Here is an 18598-nt window from a genome sequence, read left to right as displayed (position 1 = left end):
GTTAAGAGTCTGTGTCTTAGTTTGCCTGTATCTTCCCCCCCCCCTTTTCTCATTTGTTTTGTTTCTTAAATTCCATATTATGAGTTGAATTATATCGTTTTTATATTTCTCTGACTTATTTCACTTAGCATAATACTCTCTAGCTCTGTCCATGTCATTGCAGAATGGCAAGATTTCATCCTTTTTATGGCTGAGTAATATTCCATCATATATATGTATACCACATCTTCCTTACGCATTCTTCAGGCGATGGACAGTTGGGTTGTTTCCATAACTTGGCCATTGTAGATAATCCTGCTATAAATATCAGGGTGCATGTATCCCTTTGAATTAGTATTTTGGTATTCTTTGGGTAAATACCTAGTAGTGCAATTGCTGGATCTTAGGGTAGTTCTATTTCTAACTTTCTGAGGTTAGAAAATTCTTAAATAAACCAATGGATAAGAAAGCAAGATCAGGATCAAGTTAACCATAAGAGTCTCCCAAGCTGCTTCTTTCCATTTCTTTGATGTATACCAAAGGAGTGATAAATGGTGGTTTCTGAATGAACACGGCCACTGAAAACTTGAATATAAATATTTAGAAAGCCCTCAGTGTCATTAGAAAGGCCCTGTCCTTTTTAACTCTAATAACTCCATTCATGGTAATAATTCATTCATAACATTTCATAGAGTAACTATTAAAGCTTAGGAAAATGTGTGACTAGTGCACACAATATATTCTTACTTTAGATTTAGTGACAAATGAAAAAGTAGCTACCAGAAAGGAAAAGAGAAACTATACCTTATGGCTTTAAAATTAAAATCTATATCAGATGCAAGCAAAAAATTCAACTTGCCCTTCAAAGTAACACATAGGCTGTCTTTATCAATTTGTAATACATTAAGATTTGAACATTTCCAGGCTTCCTTAGGAATTTATGATGATAATGTGCATAGTGTGTGTTGCCCCTTGCTATTTGAATGCTTAGCTCCCTAACACACACTTGTGCCTAAATGAATTTTTCTTAATACCCAGAAATAACTAGCTTAGTCCTGGCGGGTGATTCCCAGACCAGGCCGAACTGATGGGAAATGAGCACTAGATGGCAGCAAGTGAATAGTAATTTCTATCTTCCTAGGCTAAGCATTCTTCAGTCAAAGCTGCCTTTGATAATGGCCCAATTCTGTCTTTGCAGCCAAAACCCCACTTCAGATGAAGTGTTGTCCTGGTCTCAAAATTTTGACAAGATGATGAAGGCCCCAGCAGGAAGAAACCTTTTCAGAGAGTTTCTCCGAACAGAATACAGCGAAGAGAACCTACTTTTCTGGCTTGCGTGTGAAGACTTAAAGAAAGAGCAGAACAAAAAAGTAATTGAAGAAAAGGCCAGAATGATATATGAAGATTACATTTCTATACTATCACCAAAAGAGGTAAACATCCGGAAAATAATTGATGTGGGCTTCCTAAAACCAAGGATGAACCCGAGGGGACCTCTGTCCAAGTTGGGTGATGCATGGGGTGTGGACAGGCTCCAAGGCTTCCCTGGACACATAATTTAGATTCCACTCTGAGAATCTACCTGAATAGGTTTGAAGACTAGTTTCCCCTCTATGCTTTGATCATTTATCTCTGGCTGAATCGTGTGGTAGGCTACTTGCTTTTCAGAACTAACATTAGGAAGCCTGTTAGACACAATTTGCTTTATACAGTGACTTACGCTAAAGTGGAAAAGAAGAGTTTACTGTGGGGAAGTCTTTCTCAAAGTGTGGTCCCCAGATCTCCTGTATGAGAATCACCTGGAGCATTTGTTTGAAAAGCAAATACTCGAGGCCTACCCAGGACCACTGAATCTGAATTTTTGGATATAGAGCCCAGGAATCTGGACTTTTAACAAGCTTTCCACATGCATACTAGTTTGAAGACTTCTGTAATAGGAGCTGTAAAAACAAAACAAAACAAAAGCTGCCATGTTTGTTGATGTTTATGATAGAATTGTTGCAGAATTGAAGAATGGGCCTTTATGACCCTTTAATATTCTTTGGGGAGAGATGGTAATAGCAATTCTTTTACTTATTCTAGTTATCCTAGTTTTGCCATTGCCAAAATGTACCTAATAGAGGGGACATTTCAGGCAACCAAATGAACACTTTTCCATTAACTCTGTAAAAAATCAATTTGCTCCTGAGAAATGTTCCAGCTTCCAGAGTTTAAAGCAGGGAGGGATTGATGAGGGAGGGGTTAGTAGTGTAGCCAGGCCTCAGGAGTATGGGGTGACAGACTTCCGAGGTGCGCATTTGAATTGAGAGGTTCCCAGAAGGCCTTCTTTTCTCCACACCACCTTCTGTCTTTTCTGTCTCTGTGCATTTAAACATCCTGACCTGGTACCTTCTGCTCCACACTCCTCTCCTGTGCACACAGACATTTATAGAGTCCCCTAGAAATTGTGCTTATCGATGCCTCACCCAACCTGGGATGTGGCCCCCACCTGCCTTCCACTCCTCACCTTGAAATCTATAAAATGAATCAGTGTCTACTTTATAATCTCTATGTTTGGAGTGCTATATAAACCGTTTCACTTCTAATGAGGTATATACCTAAGTCAGTTTTTAAAAATTTGTTAGTTGGGTTATAATTGCCTTTGGTATTCCAGACTACTCCAATAGTATTGTCTCTACAAAATGAGGAACCTGGAATTGGATACACAAAGATTTTCCTACTTTTTTTCTTTATTTCCTGCATCAACATAGAAAAAGTATTCAGAGAAACAAGGTGGCGAGAATTTTTTCTGTAGCCTCAATACATTTATTACTGATGCCACATTGTGGTTCTAACACCATTATACTTCTATATCCCAGAAGTACATTCTTCAGGTTTCTGGTCTATCTAGAACCTCAGCACCTAACCAGTTCTATGTGGATTTTATTAGCATATTAATTTCATTCTCATTTTTATTTTAATATTGCATTACATGGCAGATATATCAAAGGATCCAAATGTGCCTGAAAATGTGCTTCTCTTGCCTGTAATTAGTGTTTGGGAAGATTATCTAGCCCATTACTCTCCCCAAAATATATAATATGTATCATCTGAAAATGCTAAATGTCTTGATTATCTGGTTCATTCTTTGCACTATCTATGATGGTGTTCTATTTTTTGTTTAAAAATTTTTTGAATATTTATTCATTTTTGAGAGAGAGAGACAGAGCACGAGCAGGGGAGGGGCAGAGAGAGAGGGAGACACAGAATCCAAAGCAGGCTTCAGGCTCCGAGCTGTCATCACAGAGCCCGACATGGGGCTCGAACTCATGAGCCGTGAGATCATGACCTGAGCCGAAGTCAGACGGTCAACCGACTGAGCCACCCAGGCGCCCCCGATGGTGTTCTATTTTAAAATAATGTTGGTAGAAAAAAATATTCTCAGTTATTAAGTACATATAATTCCTTTACTTTACAGTCTCTATTGGCTAGCTTTTAATTTTTATAGGAAACACTTGCCCAGTGTCTTCACAGTCCTGATTTTCAGCTGTCACTGATTAATGGAGTTTTGTAAAATACACAATTTTCACAAAATTAATTCTTCTTTGGGCTATAGTTTAAAGCTATCTTAGTTGTAGATTACTCACATATGAACTATTCAGTTTTCATTCTTTTTTCAAAAATAATGGAATTTTGTTTTACCCTAATATCTTCATTTTAAATATGAGTTTCACAAAAGTCATTAAAATATTATTTCCTGATCAAGATAATTTTCCTAAATTACATGGATTAATATTTAGTATAACAGCCATGTATTTTTTTCTCCTTTGTCTATCTATATTTGGGCCATTACCCACTCTTGAATATCCCCTAAACACTACACAGAAAGGCAGAAGCGAAATTCAAATTTTTATCATTTTGGTACTTATGTGCTGACTTCTAAATGACTCTTGACACAGGATCTAAATTATTGGAGAGTGTGCAGTACCTTGTTTAGCCAACAGATTGTTCTTCTCTCGACATAATAATTACACTTGATCATTGTTTAGCAGCAAAAACAAATCAAAAGTAGGTATTTGCAGTTATAAAAGATAATTGTTTAAAGGCTATATTTCAAGCCAAGGTATAGATATATTTATTCTTGAACCATGACCTGAGTCACTGATACACTTAGAGTATGACGTGCACTTTCTAACTACTGCAGAGCCATTTCTAAACTATTATGTCTCACTGACCTTTCTGTGCAAAAACTTCTCAATCTCTAATCAGCCACAATACATTAATAACTGATGATACTGAGCTATCACCCTTTGAGTTTTGTTTTCCAACCCCGGAGAGAACACATGCCACATCAAGGGAGCCCTGACTATATAGCAGTAAGGACACTGAACTCCTCATTCAAGTGCATGGGATTCTGGTTCTGACTCTGCTTCATCCTAATTGTGCGGCCTGGGATAAATTAGTTCACTTCAGTGATTCATTAATCAGTTGATTTGTTTACAAAAGTAAAGATAAAAAGGGACACAGAGAATAATAGTAAACCAAATCCAGAATGACAGCTGGGAAGCTCTTACACCACTACTTCATTCTCTCCACCAAATGACACGGCTAATCGATCCTGGTTCTTACTGTTAAAGCCAGATTCAACCTGAGAATCCCCTCAACACAATATTCAAAGCAGCCATAACTGACCAATTGGAGTTGGGATCTATTTCCCATTTGGGGGCTAGATAACCAGGCTGTTCCACCTCTGGAATTCTGTAACTGTTTGTATTTATTCAAACTATGTTTTTTTATTTATTTTGAGAGTGAGAGAGACATCACATATGAGGGGGGAAGGGAGCAGAGGAGACATGCTGCAGGCTCCATGCTGTCAGCACAGAGCTCAATGCTGGGCTCGATCCCACGAATGGCACGCGCGATCATGTCCTGAGCAGAAATTGAATTGGATGCTTATTAACCGACTGAGCTACACCCAAGCGCCCCTCAAAATATTCTTAAATAACGTGAATATTTGAATCATTTATAAAATAATGACTAAATAACTAAAAATTGTTAGGATTTGATTCTTAACTAGAAACTCATTTTTCTTCACTAGACTCTCATTTAACCTTAATTTGATTGAGTTATCATGCTCCTCTTTGTTAAATGTAGAGAAATCTACATTCTTCGGGGGAGGGGGGATATATATATATATATATATATATATATATATATATTTCTTTTTCTTAATGAAGCCAGTGTGCTTGAAATTACATTTTTTATTTTAATAAAAATTACATTTTTATGCATTTTTAATAATTTGAGCATTATGTTTTAAGTAGATGTTTGCAATCAGGAGACAATTTAACTCCCATTTCTTGGTATAGCATACATCTCAAGAGGGGAAAGGGCTAAATTTTAAATTAAAAAAAAATGAGTAAATAGCATTTTTCAACAGTAAGTTTTTAATGTGATGTTCTCAAAGAAAAAATAAATGGGAGCAGTAAGGAAGAATTTAATATTAACCTTGCTGCAGATTGCAGATATTTATAGCAGCTTATATTTATTAAACATCAAAAAGACAAACCCAGCAAAATAAACAACTTTAATAAAAAGTCTATTTGGGGTGCCTGGCTTGCTCAGTTGGTAGATACACCTGCAACTCTTGATCTCGAGGTTATGAGTTTGAGCCCCATATTGGGTGTAGAGGTTACTCAAAAAATAAAATCTTTTTTTAAAAGTCTATTTGAAAGCTATTACCTACCATAAACAGCATTGAGCTATTGAATGAATACATAACTATAAATCGTCAACACACATAAGACACCTGAATTGAAGAAAACTATGTGCCATCAGTTTTTTACAAATCTCTTTAGTGATGGCATTATCCTTAACCTGGGCCGTAATCCAGGTCTGCTACTACTTACCATCCTTGTGACACTAAGCAACTCACTTCAGTGCTCTCTGACCTCATCTTCCTCATTTTGTAGAAAAATGGCATAGAAAAAGTTCAGAAACTGGCTAAATCTCTGACTTTCTGGCTCTCTCCCACGGGCATCTGACTAGTGGTAGGGGTTATTTGCTGCTTCTGATTTCATCCTGAATTTCCAGTTGCTCTCTGAGAGAAAAAAAGCAGTAAACCTATTTAAATTCCTAAATTATCTAAAAAGGATGCACATGTGATAGATATGTGGCTTCTCTGTGTGCAGGTATATGCCTCTTCAAGCAAAATTATGTGAATTTAGAACTTTTCAGTGAATTAGTTTTTCTAAACAGGACTCATTTGACTGTATTTTCCTAGATTCATTTCTTTGGGCATGAATATTATCATTCGGAACATATTTAACTTTTCCCTATGAGCCAGGTACTGGGCTAGATGTTGGGAATATGTTAGTGAATGAGGAAAACATTGGCCTGTCCTTTATGGAGCTTACATTTTAGGAAGACAGACAAATCATGTCAAAAGCAAGTAACTAAAAACTGTAATAAACATTATGATGGGTGTGGAGGTCAATAGTATAGTTTAGAATAGGGGTTGTAAGGTAAGGTCATTCTGAGTAGGTAAAATTCAAGTTGATACAAAGTCTGAAGACACTGATCAAAAAAGTGTCATGATATGGTCCATTATTATTATTACTAATATCACTTTACATTGGGCTTACATTTTGTTATTGACAAAATGGTCTCACATACATAATTGAATGAGTCTCACAAGAATCCTTTAGTCCCTAGGACAGAGGGCGCCATCTTACAGCAAAAAAAATGGATTCTCAAAGAGAGGAACAACTGTTGTAGGGCATCAGAACTATATCTATCTGATCCCAAAGGTCTTCTGATCCCAAAGGTGTTGCCTTTTCAACTGTAATATGCTGACTAGTAGTCCCATTGCTTAGTATTTTCTTCATGACACTACTGTAGGTTTCTATAAACCCAGCTAGAGAATTTGAGAGAGAATGAGAAATAGTAACCATTACCATATGCCTGAATTTTCCCCCAGAAAAGCAAGATAACTTCCCCATCATTTGGGCCCTACCAGGAATATGGTTTTTGCACTGTATCCTACCAATGATCTTTGTTCCAAGAACAAAATTCCAGTAGTCTTATTTGCAACTTATAACCATTTTCAGTAGAAACAGTCAACACAAAATAATATGACTAAAAGTACACATGGTATTAATTTATTAAAACTGATGGGAAAACAGATATTCTTTATAAAATTTGATATGAGAAAACCAAATTTAATTAAAATTAAAAAGAACATTTCCAGTAGCAGAAGCTATCACTGGTAAAATTTAATAGGAATTTATAAGGTAAAAAGAAAAAAATCAGAATTATACTTAGAAAAGTATCCTAAATAAAGCAGCTTTGGTAAAATTAAAAATAAAATGGGGGGAAAAATGGAGGAAAAAACTTAATCATGATATCTAAAAAACTGTTCAAGGAATTAACCTGATTGATATAAGCGGGGTCTCCGCAAGGGAAAGAGACTTCAGTGAAAATTCATCATTTTCAGTATGATTCTGCCCAAAACTTCCAGAGTCAAAATTTCCATTGCATCTTGATGTCTGGAACGGAAAGGCAGGGTCAAAAATTAGTATGCAATCTTCTGGCAATATTCACCTGCCTCGATGCTCTCCTCCACTGGGTAGGAAATCTGGCAAGATTAAGCAGGCATATATATATCACTGAGTTGGGTCCAGGTTTTCCCAGACCACACTAGCAAGATTTCTGTCTTAACTCTCTCCGATTTACCTCCACACTCTTGTTGAACCTGTAGCTCTCATGGCATTTTCCTCCCAACTGATTTGTGGAGTTGCCAGCAGACATTTTTCGGTTTGCCAGCCACTTGCTTTTCCTCTTCCTGTCTCCTGCTCCCAGTGCGAGCGAATGCCTCCAAGTTCCCCCGGGCCTATCACCAAGTTACCTAACCTCTGTAACTGCACTTGCCACCTCTCAACACTGCCAGTGTTTCCAGCTAAAACTGCTGGTTGAATGTCGCCAAGTCCATAGGTGCCGTCTTGTGCCCCAGCCACAGGAGTAGTTCTTTTTAACTCCATTACTGCTCCACTGCACCCTTCCTTCCCCTACCTACACGTGAGTCTGTGAGGACTGAGTAACAAAAGACTTCCCATTGCCTTCGGGTAGCTCTTGTCTTGTGCTACTCAACTTTCTCTTCCCTTAGGTTGAGTTCTTTACAGGAAACTCCTCAATCCCTTAGACTTTGGACCCCAGAGTAGATGGGATCACGAGCCATCCAGTTGTGCCTGAATCCTAGGGTGACTATGGCTCGGTCCCATGCTGGGATCCACCTCCACTAACTTGTATTATAGATGTTCCACAATCTGAAGCACAAAGATGCCACAGATGAAACTATAGATTGTTATACCCGTGGGGTTTATCCTTGTTATTTGACCTCTCTACACCTCTTTTGACTGACAACCTTTCCAAACAAGCACATATCAAGGTAAATATTTTATTTTTTAAATAGAAATAGCAAATGAGTTTTTGTTACTGCTTACTAAATGTTGAATGTATGGTACTACTTTATGATCTTTCACTACTGTTTTCAGTTTGCAAAAAAATAAAACTATGCAACGAAAACTTAAGACCTTTAATAATTCAAGGTATTTTATTTCTCTGTCTTAAGATTAATGTTTCCAGCTGCAATCAAACTATATTTAATTATGCTGTTATTTAAGAAATAAATGATCTTCTTTATCACTAATATTTCCCTCTCCATTGAAACAAAAAGTTCTGAAGTTTGAAAGGAAGAGCAAAAACATTTACAAAACCAGTTGAGTGTATTTGGTTAAGATTTCACCTTACCATAACACCACTTTTCAGTATAAGATCAGTTTAAATAGTGTCAACATATTCCTATTGAGTAGAAAGACCAACAATATTTTTAAACAAAAGCTTAGGAAAAAAAATCTATTTTTTATTACTCTATACTTGATGATAACCTTAGAAGGCAATAACACAGAGAATAAAACCTAAATGATCCATTTCCAGAACATTTTTTTTTAAGAATTCCTTTAAGACAATAAATATAGTTCAGCCAAGAGATGTCTAATTTTTTTCTGTAATGCCACCGAAATTACACTGGATCACCATTTCCTGACAAATCCTCCCATAGCAACCATTTTGGGGGTGTATCAATCAACACAATTTCACATGGGCCACAGAGCTCAAGAATCTGAGGACACCAGATGGAAATATGAGTTACTTCAGTCACCAGGACTGTCTAGACCGCAGGCTTAATCCCAAGAGTGGGTGGGAAAAGAAGCCTGGCCAAAAAGTCTTTTGCAAAATGCTTGGGACAAAACATTTAAATATCACTATAAAAGGTTTGTATAGACTTGCCACGAGACAAGTAATATGGATCACAATGTTCTAGTCCGTGTACAACTATGAGGACTGAGGAAACCAATCAGGACAAGTCTGTGATGGTTTGCCTCTCAGATTTTGCTAATGTCATTTCAGAGCAGAGTTTACTTCTGTTCCCCAAACATGCCCTTATTGCCATTTATTTGTCCTCAGTTCCCTTTCCAGCACATCCTATCAGCTCCAACAGACAGGATCAGCATATAGTGAGGAAAAATAACAACAACCACCACAACAACTATCATTTGCAGAATTTAATTTATTTACACTTCAAAAACAATGCTGTACTGATTACTTGTATGGGTATTCTGAATTCCTACTTGTATTTCTCCTTTTAAAGACTCTATTTCAAGCAATTGTTCTACTTAATCTTTAGTAAAGAGATCTTCAGATGTATTTCTACATAAGGACTATATAGTTCCCTGTGCCTTGCCAGGTACACTAAGACATGAAGAATACTTGCTGTAGTTTTGCTCCACTACAGCCTTCCACATTCTGGGTTTCTTACTTTGCCACAGTAGGACTTGTTGGGATGTAATACGATCAGGAATCAGCACTCGATATACATGCTAATATTTGCCAGAGAACTACTCTCTGCCAGATTTTTACCTTGCCCCATCAAGAGAGTTACCCCCAGCAGTCACATAGTAGGAGATAAATCCTTGTTCTGGCTAGGGAATTCTCCAGGGCCTCAACAATGAATAGAAATGGTCAAAAAACCCCGAGTGAAATGCATAGAAAAGATAAATCCAAGTAAGCCAAGATATCTGTGAACTAAATTTCTGGTTTCAAGACAAGTTGTTTTTTTGTTTGTTTTAGTTCAACTTTTGAAGAAAAGTATGCGAGGCGATATAGCCTTTGAGAAGGTAACCTCAAGATTTTAGGTAGTTAGATTTAACTCTGAAGTTTCTCTGAAATGTCACACACCTGTATTTACTTAATTGAGATCTTTTGAAAAAAAATTTTATTTAATGTATCTGCTCTTATTTCTTTTTAGGTCAGTCTCGATTCTCGAGTTAGAGAGGTGATCAATAGAAATCTGTTGGATCCTAATCCTCACATGTATGAAGATGCCCAACTTCAGATATATACCTTAATGCACAGAGATTCTTTTCCAAGGTTTTTGAACTCTCAAATTTATAAGTCATTTGTTGAAAGTACTGCCAGTTCTACTTCTGAATCTTAATTTTCATTAAAAAAAAAAAATCATTTTGGAGGGCTGGGATGGGAAATAAAAGTAGTTCACTAACACCAGAAGCTGAGTTCCTGGAGAACTACAGTTTAGCATTCCTCAGGCTACTGTGAAAATACAACCATATGGTCTTTGTCTCCATTTTTATCAAGGTTATCCATGGTTAAGTTTGGAGAAAATACCACATAAGACAATGAATTGCCAAATTGTTTGTTTTATTCAACACTCATTCTACTTGCAAGCAAACTGTATTTGTAGTCCTGTGAACAGTCTCCTAGTGTATCCCCCGAGGCTGCATGTACAACGTAGAACTGCTTCATTTGCCCCGTAGCTGTTGTAATATTTACTCCAATGGCATAACTTATATCCGTGTTTAAGGACTTTTGTGCAATATGGTCTTATAGAAATAATTGCCAAAAATTGGCTGTGGTTTGCATTTTTAAATATAATCTAAGACAGAAAAAGCCAATTTTTTAGTTGTAACAATGGTATTAAACATGCTCTATACTGTGTTCAGTACACTCATTTTGAAGCCGATATTTCTGTACTTGGAAAAAGAGCTATTTATCTATGTTTGTTGGGAAATCCTGATGGGGGATTCCTCTGGTTGTTCACTGCCAAAACTGTGGCATTTTCTTTACAGAATAGTTTGCTATGTAAAAAACAAAAACAAAAACAAAACAAAACAAAAATTTAAAAAAACCCAACAAACAACAAATAATAAGAAGAAAAGAGAAAAAAAGCACAAAACAATTTGAAGATATTCTATCTCAATGACAAATCAGAGTGATAATTGTTTTTAATTGTAATAGAACACAATTAATCTATGTATATATCAGATGTCCAATACTGTAATTAATTTATTAAAGACTGGCTCTCCAGTTCTAAAATGGTTGTGTAAAGTATGTACTTCAGCAAGAAAAAAAATACTAAGCTCGATAACTTAGTTTTGGAATATAAAAAAAAGATTTAATAAAGGAATGCCTACATGTAGCATCATAAAATATTTTGATGAGTAGCATCTGTCCTCTGGCATATTTTCCTTGAAAGCAAAGTCTAATGAAAAGCTAAGTTTTTAACTGAGAGAAGTTTTGTAAGGGTTACGCAGAAGATAATTCTCTACTTCAGACCTTAACTGTTTTCATAGTATCTTCAGAATGACTTATTTTAAAAATGTTAAAACCAAACTATTAATACTCATCCATAATTGAAAGGCAGGACAGTGCTCAAATCTTCTAGCTGCCATATTATTTTTTATAAGTACCACTAAATCTTTAAGACAAAATACTTGCCTGACATTGGCATATACTTTTGACATTCAAGAAAACAGTATCCTATCATGCACACACACAAAAAGTCAGTGTCATATTTATATCAAGGTGTTACATTTGAATATGAATATCCCCTGGAGGCTATTTTTTTAATCTTAAACTTAATAAATATAATATTGAGTAACCTAACATGAAAGTTTTAAAAATATTTATATCCACTGAGAATACTGGGCCTTATATTAAGGATGATATTAAAATTATAGGTTTTCTTTGCCATTTTTTAACTACCTCTCATTTTTTAATTTATTAAACATTTTTAAAATAAACAACTTTGGGGTTTTCTTTTTAAATTTTATTTTACTTGAAAAGCTGGCATCGTAAGTTTCTTTTTCCATAAACTTAAAACATTTCAAGAATTGTTTTTTTAAGTGAATTTGATTTTCTAATTTATATAGAATTCAGGAGATATGGTTAAAAGGGCTATTATCTATTCCCTATGCAAATATTTTAACTGTTGCAGTGTTTGACAAAATGGGATTAAAAAAAAAGTTTGCAGAGTAGAAAACAAAATGTTCTGTTTACACTGGCGTTGCTGACTATCCTATCATATTCAGCACTTTTAAATACACTATTTATGAAAATGTAGTTAAAATACAAGATAGGAAGTATTTATAATAATCATTTCTTTTAACAAATGCCTGTTTTTGTCTGAAAGTGTTAGTGTGTTAAGACATACTTTATCAATGTCAGTAGATATTTACTATTTGAATAGTTTTCAGTAATATGTTAAAGAAGATAGCTATGAAGATGTTTACAAAAAGTCCTATTTTTTCCAAAAGAGTGAAGAAAAACCTAAAAGAATCATCACTTCTATTGTGAAGTTCTATTGTTCCTAAATTATTTAATTTTTTCTTGATTAGAATTGAGTTTATTATGCTTCTATGATGTATACACATATATGTTGTAATATCATACTTGTTGCTATGTTTGAGGCACAATAAATTGGTGCACATGACTAGAAAATATGTAATATACTATGATACACAGCATGCGTCAATCTTTTTAAATGTAGACTTTATATTCTTGTTGTTACTATATATGATGGTGACCTGCTAGTCATAAGTTATCTTTATAAGATACTTTGGACTATTAGATGAATTGTCTGTTTGACAATACCTTTAATATTTTACCAAATGTAAAAGATAAGGACCCTTCTAAAGAGTCCTAATCTCTAACCTGGGCATTTGTAGAATACAGACTTTGAAGTTAGTGTATCCTTTTGAAACCTGATTAGGAAGTTGCATTGAGAATGATTCTAGACGAGATTTACACATTGGATATTGGTAACCATGTTATGTGAGCATTTCTGCGCTAAATTCCTATGGGGGGGGAGGGTTTCTCATTTAATTTCAAATCGTTCAAAGTTTCTATCTAAGAGTATGTATATTTGCAACTCTACCAATTTTTAAAATATGGTATAACTCCTTCTGTTTTAAATACAGAGCTATAATAAACAAAAATCCCCCAACTGGTGTCTATGCTACCATTCCAAGAGCACAATATTTGTTATGGTAGAATTTGATTTTTCCTAGTGAATATATTCCTCCCAGGGGAAAAATTAGCACTTTAGAAGGTACACTTTGTGTTTCAGATCGTCAGGACATCTTTGTGTACTGTTAAAATCTGCTAATGCACACAGAAAGAGCTTAATGCTCTTTCTATAGTGCCTAAATTCAGATGTGTCTACAATGGAAAGAAAAGTAGAGGATATAGATCATATATAAATACATGTAACTAAATTGGAGAGCCAGACTTCTTCAGAGATGGATCTTGTAACATAGATCACACTAATAATGGCCAGATGACGCTTCTTCTTTACTCTGGATAATTGTTATTATGTTACCCAAAGGTAATAAAGATGCCCCGACAGAGTTAGAGGGCAGCTCTAAGCACAATGGGTGCGCTGGCATATGAACAATAGCAAAACACAATTTTGATATCAACGTTATGGAGCGCAAAAATCAAGACCATAATATGGTCTTCTTTTTTTTTTTAATCTTAAAATATGTACATAGGATGACCAGTTCTGATATTTGGTCATGGTGCATGGGTGTTTATTAGTATCCTTTAATGCTGCCTAGGTTCTTACTTACAGAATGAAATGTATATCATATATTCACCTGATAGTTCAGTTTTGCAAAAGGACTATAGAAATAGGTAAATAATATTTATATATTAGGGGCAAAAATACATTTTCACCCCATTAAGCTGATTTAAAATAAAACCCAATTCTTAATTTTGAACTTACCCCTTTGTTTCTATACACTTTTAACATATTGAAAAAAATGTCATATCATAACTATGACATTATATTTGCAAAAAATACAACATATCAGATGCTTTGAGGAATAAATATACAAGAAAGAAATTTTAAATACAATCAGAAATAGGAAAATAAGAACTCTTTCAAAAGCCACCTACAGTTTCTTAGATCTTAAAATGCCTATATAGAACCCTATCAAACATTAATTTTAAAAACTTTGCACTGGATACATTGGCAAATTATTTTGAAAGGTAGTAAAGATATTTTCTTGTCTGTGTATTTATATTGACAGCTTATGACCGTAACTTTCAAAATAATATTAAGCATTTATATTTGCATGCTCTTTTCAATTCTTTTTAAATTTCTGACCAATATAAAATGCTTATTCTTCTGAGAAAACAGTATTTAATCTGTAGAAATTTTAGTTATTCCTCACTTGCTACAACTGCAAATATTTATCAATAAAACTGATAACCAAAAACTTGACTTCTCATCTCCCTGTAACATTCTTAATAGTATCCTTGCAACACACGATTGTGCACAGATTGATCTTTTTGTTCCCAAATGACAGACTTTAATTTTAAATTTGATTTCAAGTGACATGTCTGTGTCATATGACTTTGGGCAAATATTCTATTGAACCTCTCTGAGCCTGTTCCCTCATCTTCAAATGAGAAACAGAATACTTTATTTACAGGGTAGGCATGAGAATTAAATAATGTAAACATGGAAAGAATGAAGTGTTACATATAACATTATTATTTTATCAGTGTTCTCCAGCTCAATAATTATTACTATTTCAAGAATGTTATGAATTAGATGCCACTGTAATGCACTTTTCCCATATTCTTTTGAAACCATACTTTAAAATCTGATTTAATTATTCATCCAAAAAACAAAAAACCAACCTGGGCACCTGGGTGGCTCAGTCAGTTAAGCGTCCGACTTTGGCTCAAGTCATGAATCTTGTGGTTCATGAATTTAAGCCCCGCTTCGGGCTGTGTGCTGACAGCTGAGAGCCTGGAGCCTGCTTCAGATTCTGTGTCTCCTCTCTCTGCCCCTCCCCTGCTCGCACTATCTCTCTCTCTCTCTCTCAAAAATAAGTAGACATTAAAAAAAAAAATCACAAAGAAAGAAAAAAATGCAACCAAGCTGATTTTAAGATGGAAGATTATATGAATTTGTTCCTGCTTTGTTCAATAATATGATTCACACTCAGTTTTCAGTTCATGAACATCACACTGAATCTACAATCAAGAAGTAGGTTTCTTTCAATGATACACATACACAGATATATGTATATAGATGTGTGTATGTGTATAAATTGTATGCTTAAAATAAATGTTTAAATAAGATAAATCATTTGAAAATTTTATTTCCAAAGGGAAAAAACAGTATTCCCAAGGACAGGAAGAATATAAACATCAAATAATTCACCAAATAAATATGTGGAAGTAAAGCTAAAAAAACTAAGTTATGAGAGATGGGCCATTAGAAAACATGGATACTGTCATTGGAATAGAAAGCATTCTAGTATGATTTTGTAACTAATTTTACCATGAAAATATGAAAATTTAAAAAATGGTTGTGTTCATAAAATTTTTCATTAAACCTTTTATTTTAGAATAGTTTTAGAGTCACTGAAAAGTTGCAAAGATAGCACAGAGAAGTTCTATATACTGCACATCTATTGAGACATTTGTCACACCTCATGAAATATTGATGCATTAAGTCACGCTTATTCAGATTTCCTTAGCTTTTACCTAATATCTTCTTTCGGTTCCAAGATCTCATTCAATATACCCATTTACTTATCATGTCTCCTTAAATTCCTCTAAGCTCAAACATTTTTTGTTGTTGACCTTGACAGTAGTGAAGAGTACTGGTCTAGTACCTTGTAAAATGTCCCTTAACTGGAATTTGTTGATGTTTTTCCCATGATTAGACAGGTGTTACCAGTTTTTGCAAGACCACAGAAGTAAAATGCCATATTACTATCACCAAGACTTATCACTGTTCATATTGACCTTGATCATTCAGTTGAGGTAGTGTTTGTTAGGTTTCACTGCCACAGAGCAATACATTATTTAATAAGTTATGTTAGAGGTAATTTCACTGGACGTTAACGCTGAGCTTAAAAAAAATTCTGAGCAGATTTTGCAGCACTGCTATTAGGTTCCATTAAGTACTATGAAGAAATTATAATAAACTGGAAAGTGAAATGGAAAAATGAAACTCTGAAACTGTTAGCTTGAACATTCACTTAATGGAGGTGAAAGTGATTTTTTTCCCTTGAACTACCTTCACCTTATCCTCTACATCTTTGGGTAGTAAAGATTTTAGTTTAATCTTCAGAAGAGGTAATTTAAATTAATAATCATTTTGCTGAGTGTTTTTCTATATTGCTGTCAGTTGAATAATGAACACTGATTATTGAAACATTGTAAAAGACTTGATTTTTTTCCCCCTTTGCTTTAACCGATTTGTCATACAGTTTCTTGTATACGGTTTTAGGATGTTTGCTAAATATAAAAAAAAATTTCAGTGTGCTTGGTTCTGTAAAATGTATCATATCGAATGTGTGCAATTTTTACTACCATGTTCATTGTACTTCACATTTTGCACTTCACTAATATTAGTGGACCATGAAGAAGTTTTGAACGCATGAATGCAGCTTGAGACACCATACTTGGTTATTTTGCAATGTCAGAATAATTGTAGGTACTTATAAATTGAATAGATAATCCAGATTATTTTCCTCCAATTTAAGTTGTTTTGGGTTTTTATTCCCCCTGTCTTTGAATTTATTTTATCATTTTACCTATGTACAAATAATAGACTTCCTGAAAATGCTAGAATCTTCAACATGTAATAATAGAATTTGAGCATGACAATAATGTAAGAAAATTCAAAAGTTTCAACCTTTTCTTTTTGAGTTTTCTAAGTAAATCAAACTACAGCTGTTTTCATTTGACTATTATTGTGGAAACCTATGGATATTATTGTAAAATACACATGCATCACACTTTTTAAAAATGTTTTGAATTAATAAAGAATTCACCAATGTATCCTTAGACAAGTTACTGTTTCCTCATTGGTGTAACACTATAGGAGTAAAAGGTACACTTATTTATATTACCTAAATTGCTTATGCTTATGAGGGAATATAATAATTTCGGGCTGGATTCTTTACAGTGTTCCATAAGGTTATTGCTTATTACATTTTTTCACCTTTTATAAATAATAAAGTATATTCTTGAAATGACTTGTTTCGAGAATTCAGCTGAGAGATTTATCACATTGAGTTAAAATGACTTCCACCATTTGTGTTTTTTTAAAAAATTCAAAGTTGAGTTGAGATTTGGGAAATAATTATTTCTAATAAAGATTAAAAAATGACCTGATCGGTCCTGTTCTATACTCGGATCAGAATTAAAATAAAATGGGTTTCAACCCACTATCTTAAAGAACACTTTTATAAAGTAGTGTGGCTTGAATACACCAAGTGAAACGAATAACTGAGATGATTAGTTGGAGTTTTTAAGTAGCAAAACCTATTTCTGGTCGGTATTTGGAGAGACATCTCATCCCTCCACTTCACTTTATATTTGTATGTGGAGCTCTGGAATGAATAGAGGCAATGCAAACGCATTCTACAAAAATTTTATACTTCATCTCAGTAGTGTTGAGTAGACGACTTAAGAATGACTTAACCTTGTCAAGGGCTCCTGTATTTACCTTTTTTTTTTTTTTTAATAAATCAATTGCAATTTTCACTATTTCAGCTCTCTCAACAGTGAACACAATAGACCCTGAGCAAGCCAGTTAGTGGGAGTTCCCAGTGAGTCAGCCCGTGTATCCCTAGGACTGTCTTGATTATACTTATTCCATCATATCCATCCCACTGGTGGGTTGTGAAAAGATCTTTAGAGAAATGCAGAGCATTACGCCAATAAACCTCAGTATCCCTGGCACCAATCCGCTATCTTAAGGTTTTTGGAGAGAGATAGATGGAGGCTGGGCTACCGAAGGTGGGACTATTAAGGCTTTGCTGCGCTGTGGTTTATAGGAACATAGAATCGCTCAATCTCTTTTAAAAGTAGCTAGCGATAACTAGGAGTGAGACCGGACTGGCAGGAGACTCGGGTGAGGAAGGAAGTTGTTTGAAAGCAAGTTACATGGCAGATAGAGGACAGGAAAGCAGATTTTGAGAAATCACTCTCACAGGTTGCTTTTGAGTACACTAGTCCTGTCCTCATTAATACGAGCCTTTACCCACCGCCGGAAAGAGAAACTTAAGCAGAAACGAAGGAAGAGGAGTAAGCACACATACACACACCGATGCCCATCCTACAATTCACTCTTGGAGACGAAAGGCCTGTGTCCTCAGCCCCGGTAGCGGACTACACTGCCCTCCGCTGCGGTACTCGAAATCCTCATTCAGTGCTTGGAAAATAAATCTTCGACGTCAGAAAACCGGGTGGCAAC

At 34.9% G+C, this 18598-nt stretch overlaps 1 protein-coding gene across 3 annotated transcripts in view; it reads left to right on the top strand.

The window, feature by feature from the left end:
• The window catches only part of RGS17 (regulator of G protein signaling 17), a 98348-nt gene extending 80973 nt beyond the window's left edge, over positions 1-17375 (top strand). For 2 of the 3 annotated variants that reach the window (XM_058735715.1, XM_058735716.1), the window contains exons 4-5: positions 1178-1412; positions 10322-17375. In XM_058735715.1, the coding sequence (XP_058591698.1) occupies positions 1178-1412; positions 10322-10510 (424 nt within the window). In that variant the 3' untranslated portion in view covers positions 10511-17375. Of the gene's footprint in view, positions 1-1177; positions 1413-8270; positions 8405-10321 lie in introns of all 3 variants that reach the window. The other variant, XM_058735718.1, reaches the window with a different exon arrangement.
• Positions 17376-18598: the final 1223 nt, after the last annotated feature.

This window comes from Neofelis nebulosa, chromosome 6 (genome assembly GCF_028018385.1).
Source record: "Neofelis nebulosa isolate mNeoNeb1 chromosome 6, mNeoNeb1.pri, whole genome shotgun sequence".
Lineage (NCBI taxonomy): Eukaryota > Metazoa > Chordata > Mammalia > Carnivora > Felidae > Neofelis > Neofelis nebulosa.
The sequence above is the reverse complement of the archived record's forward strand: the minus strand, read 5'-3'. Positions and strand labels throughout refer to the sequence as shown.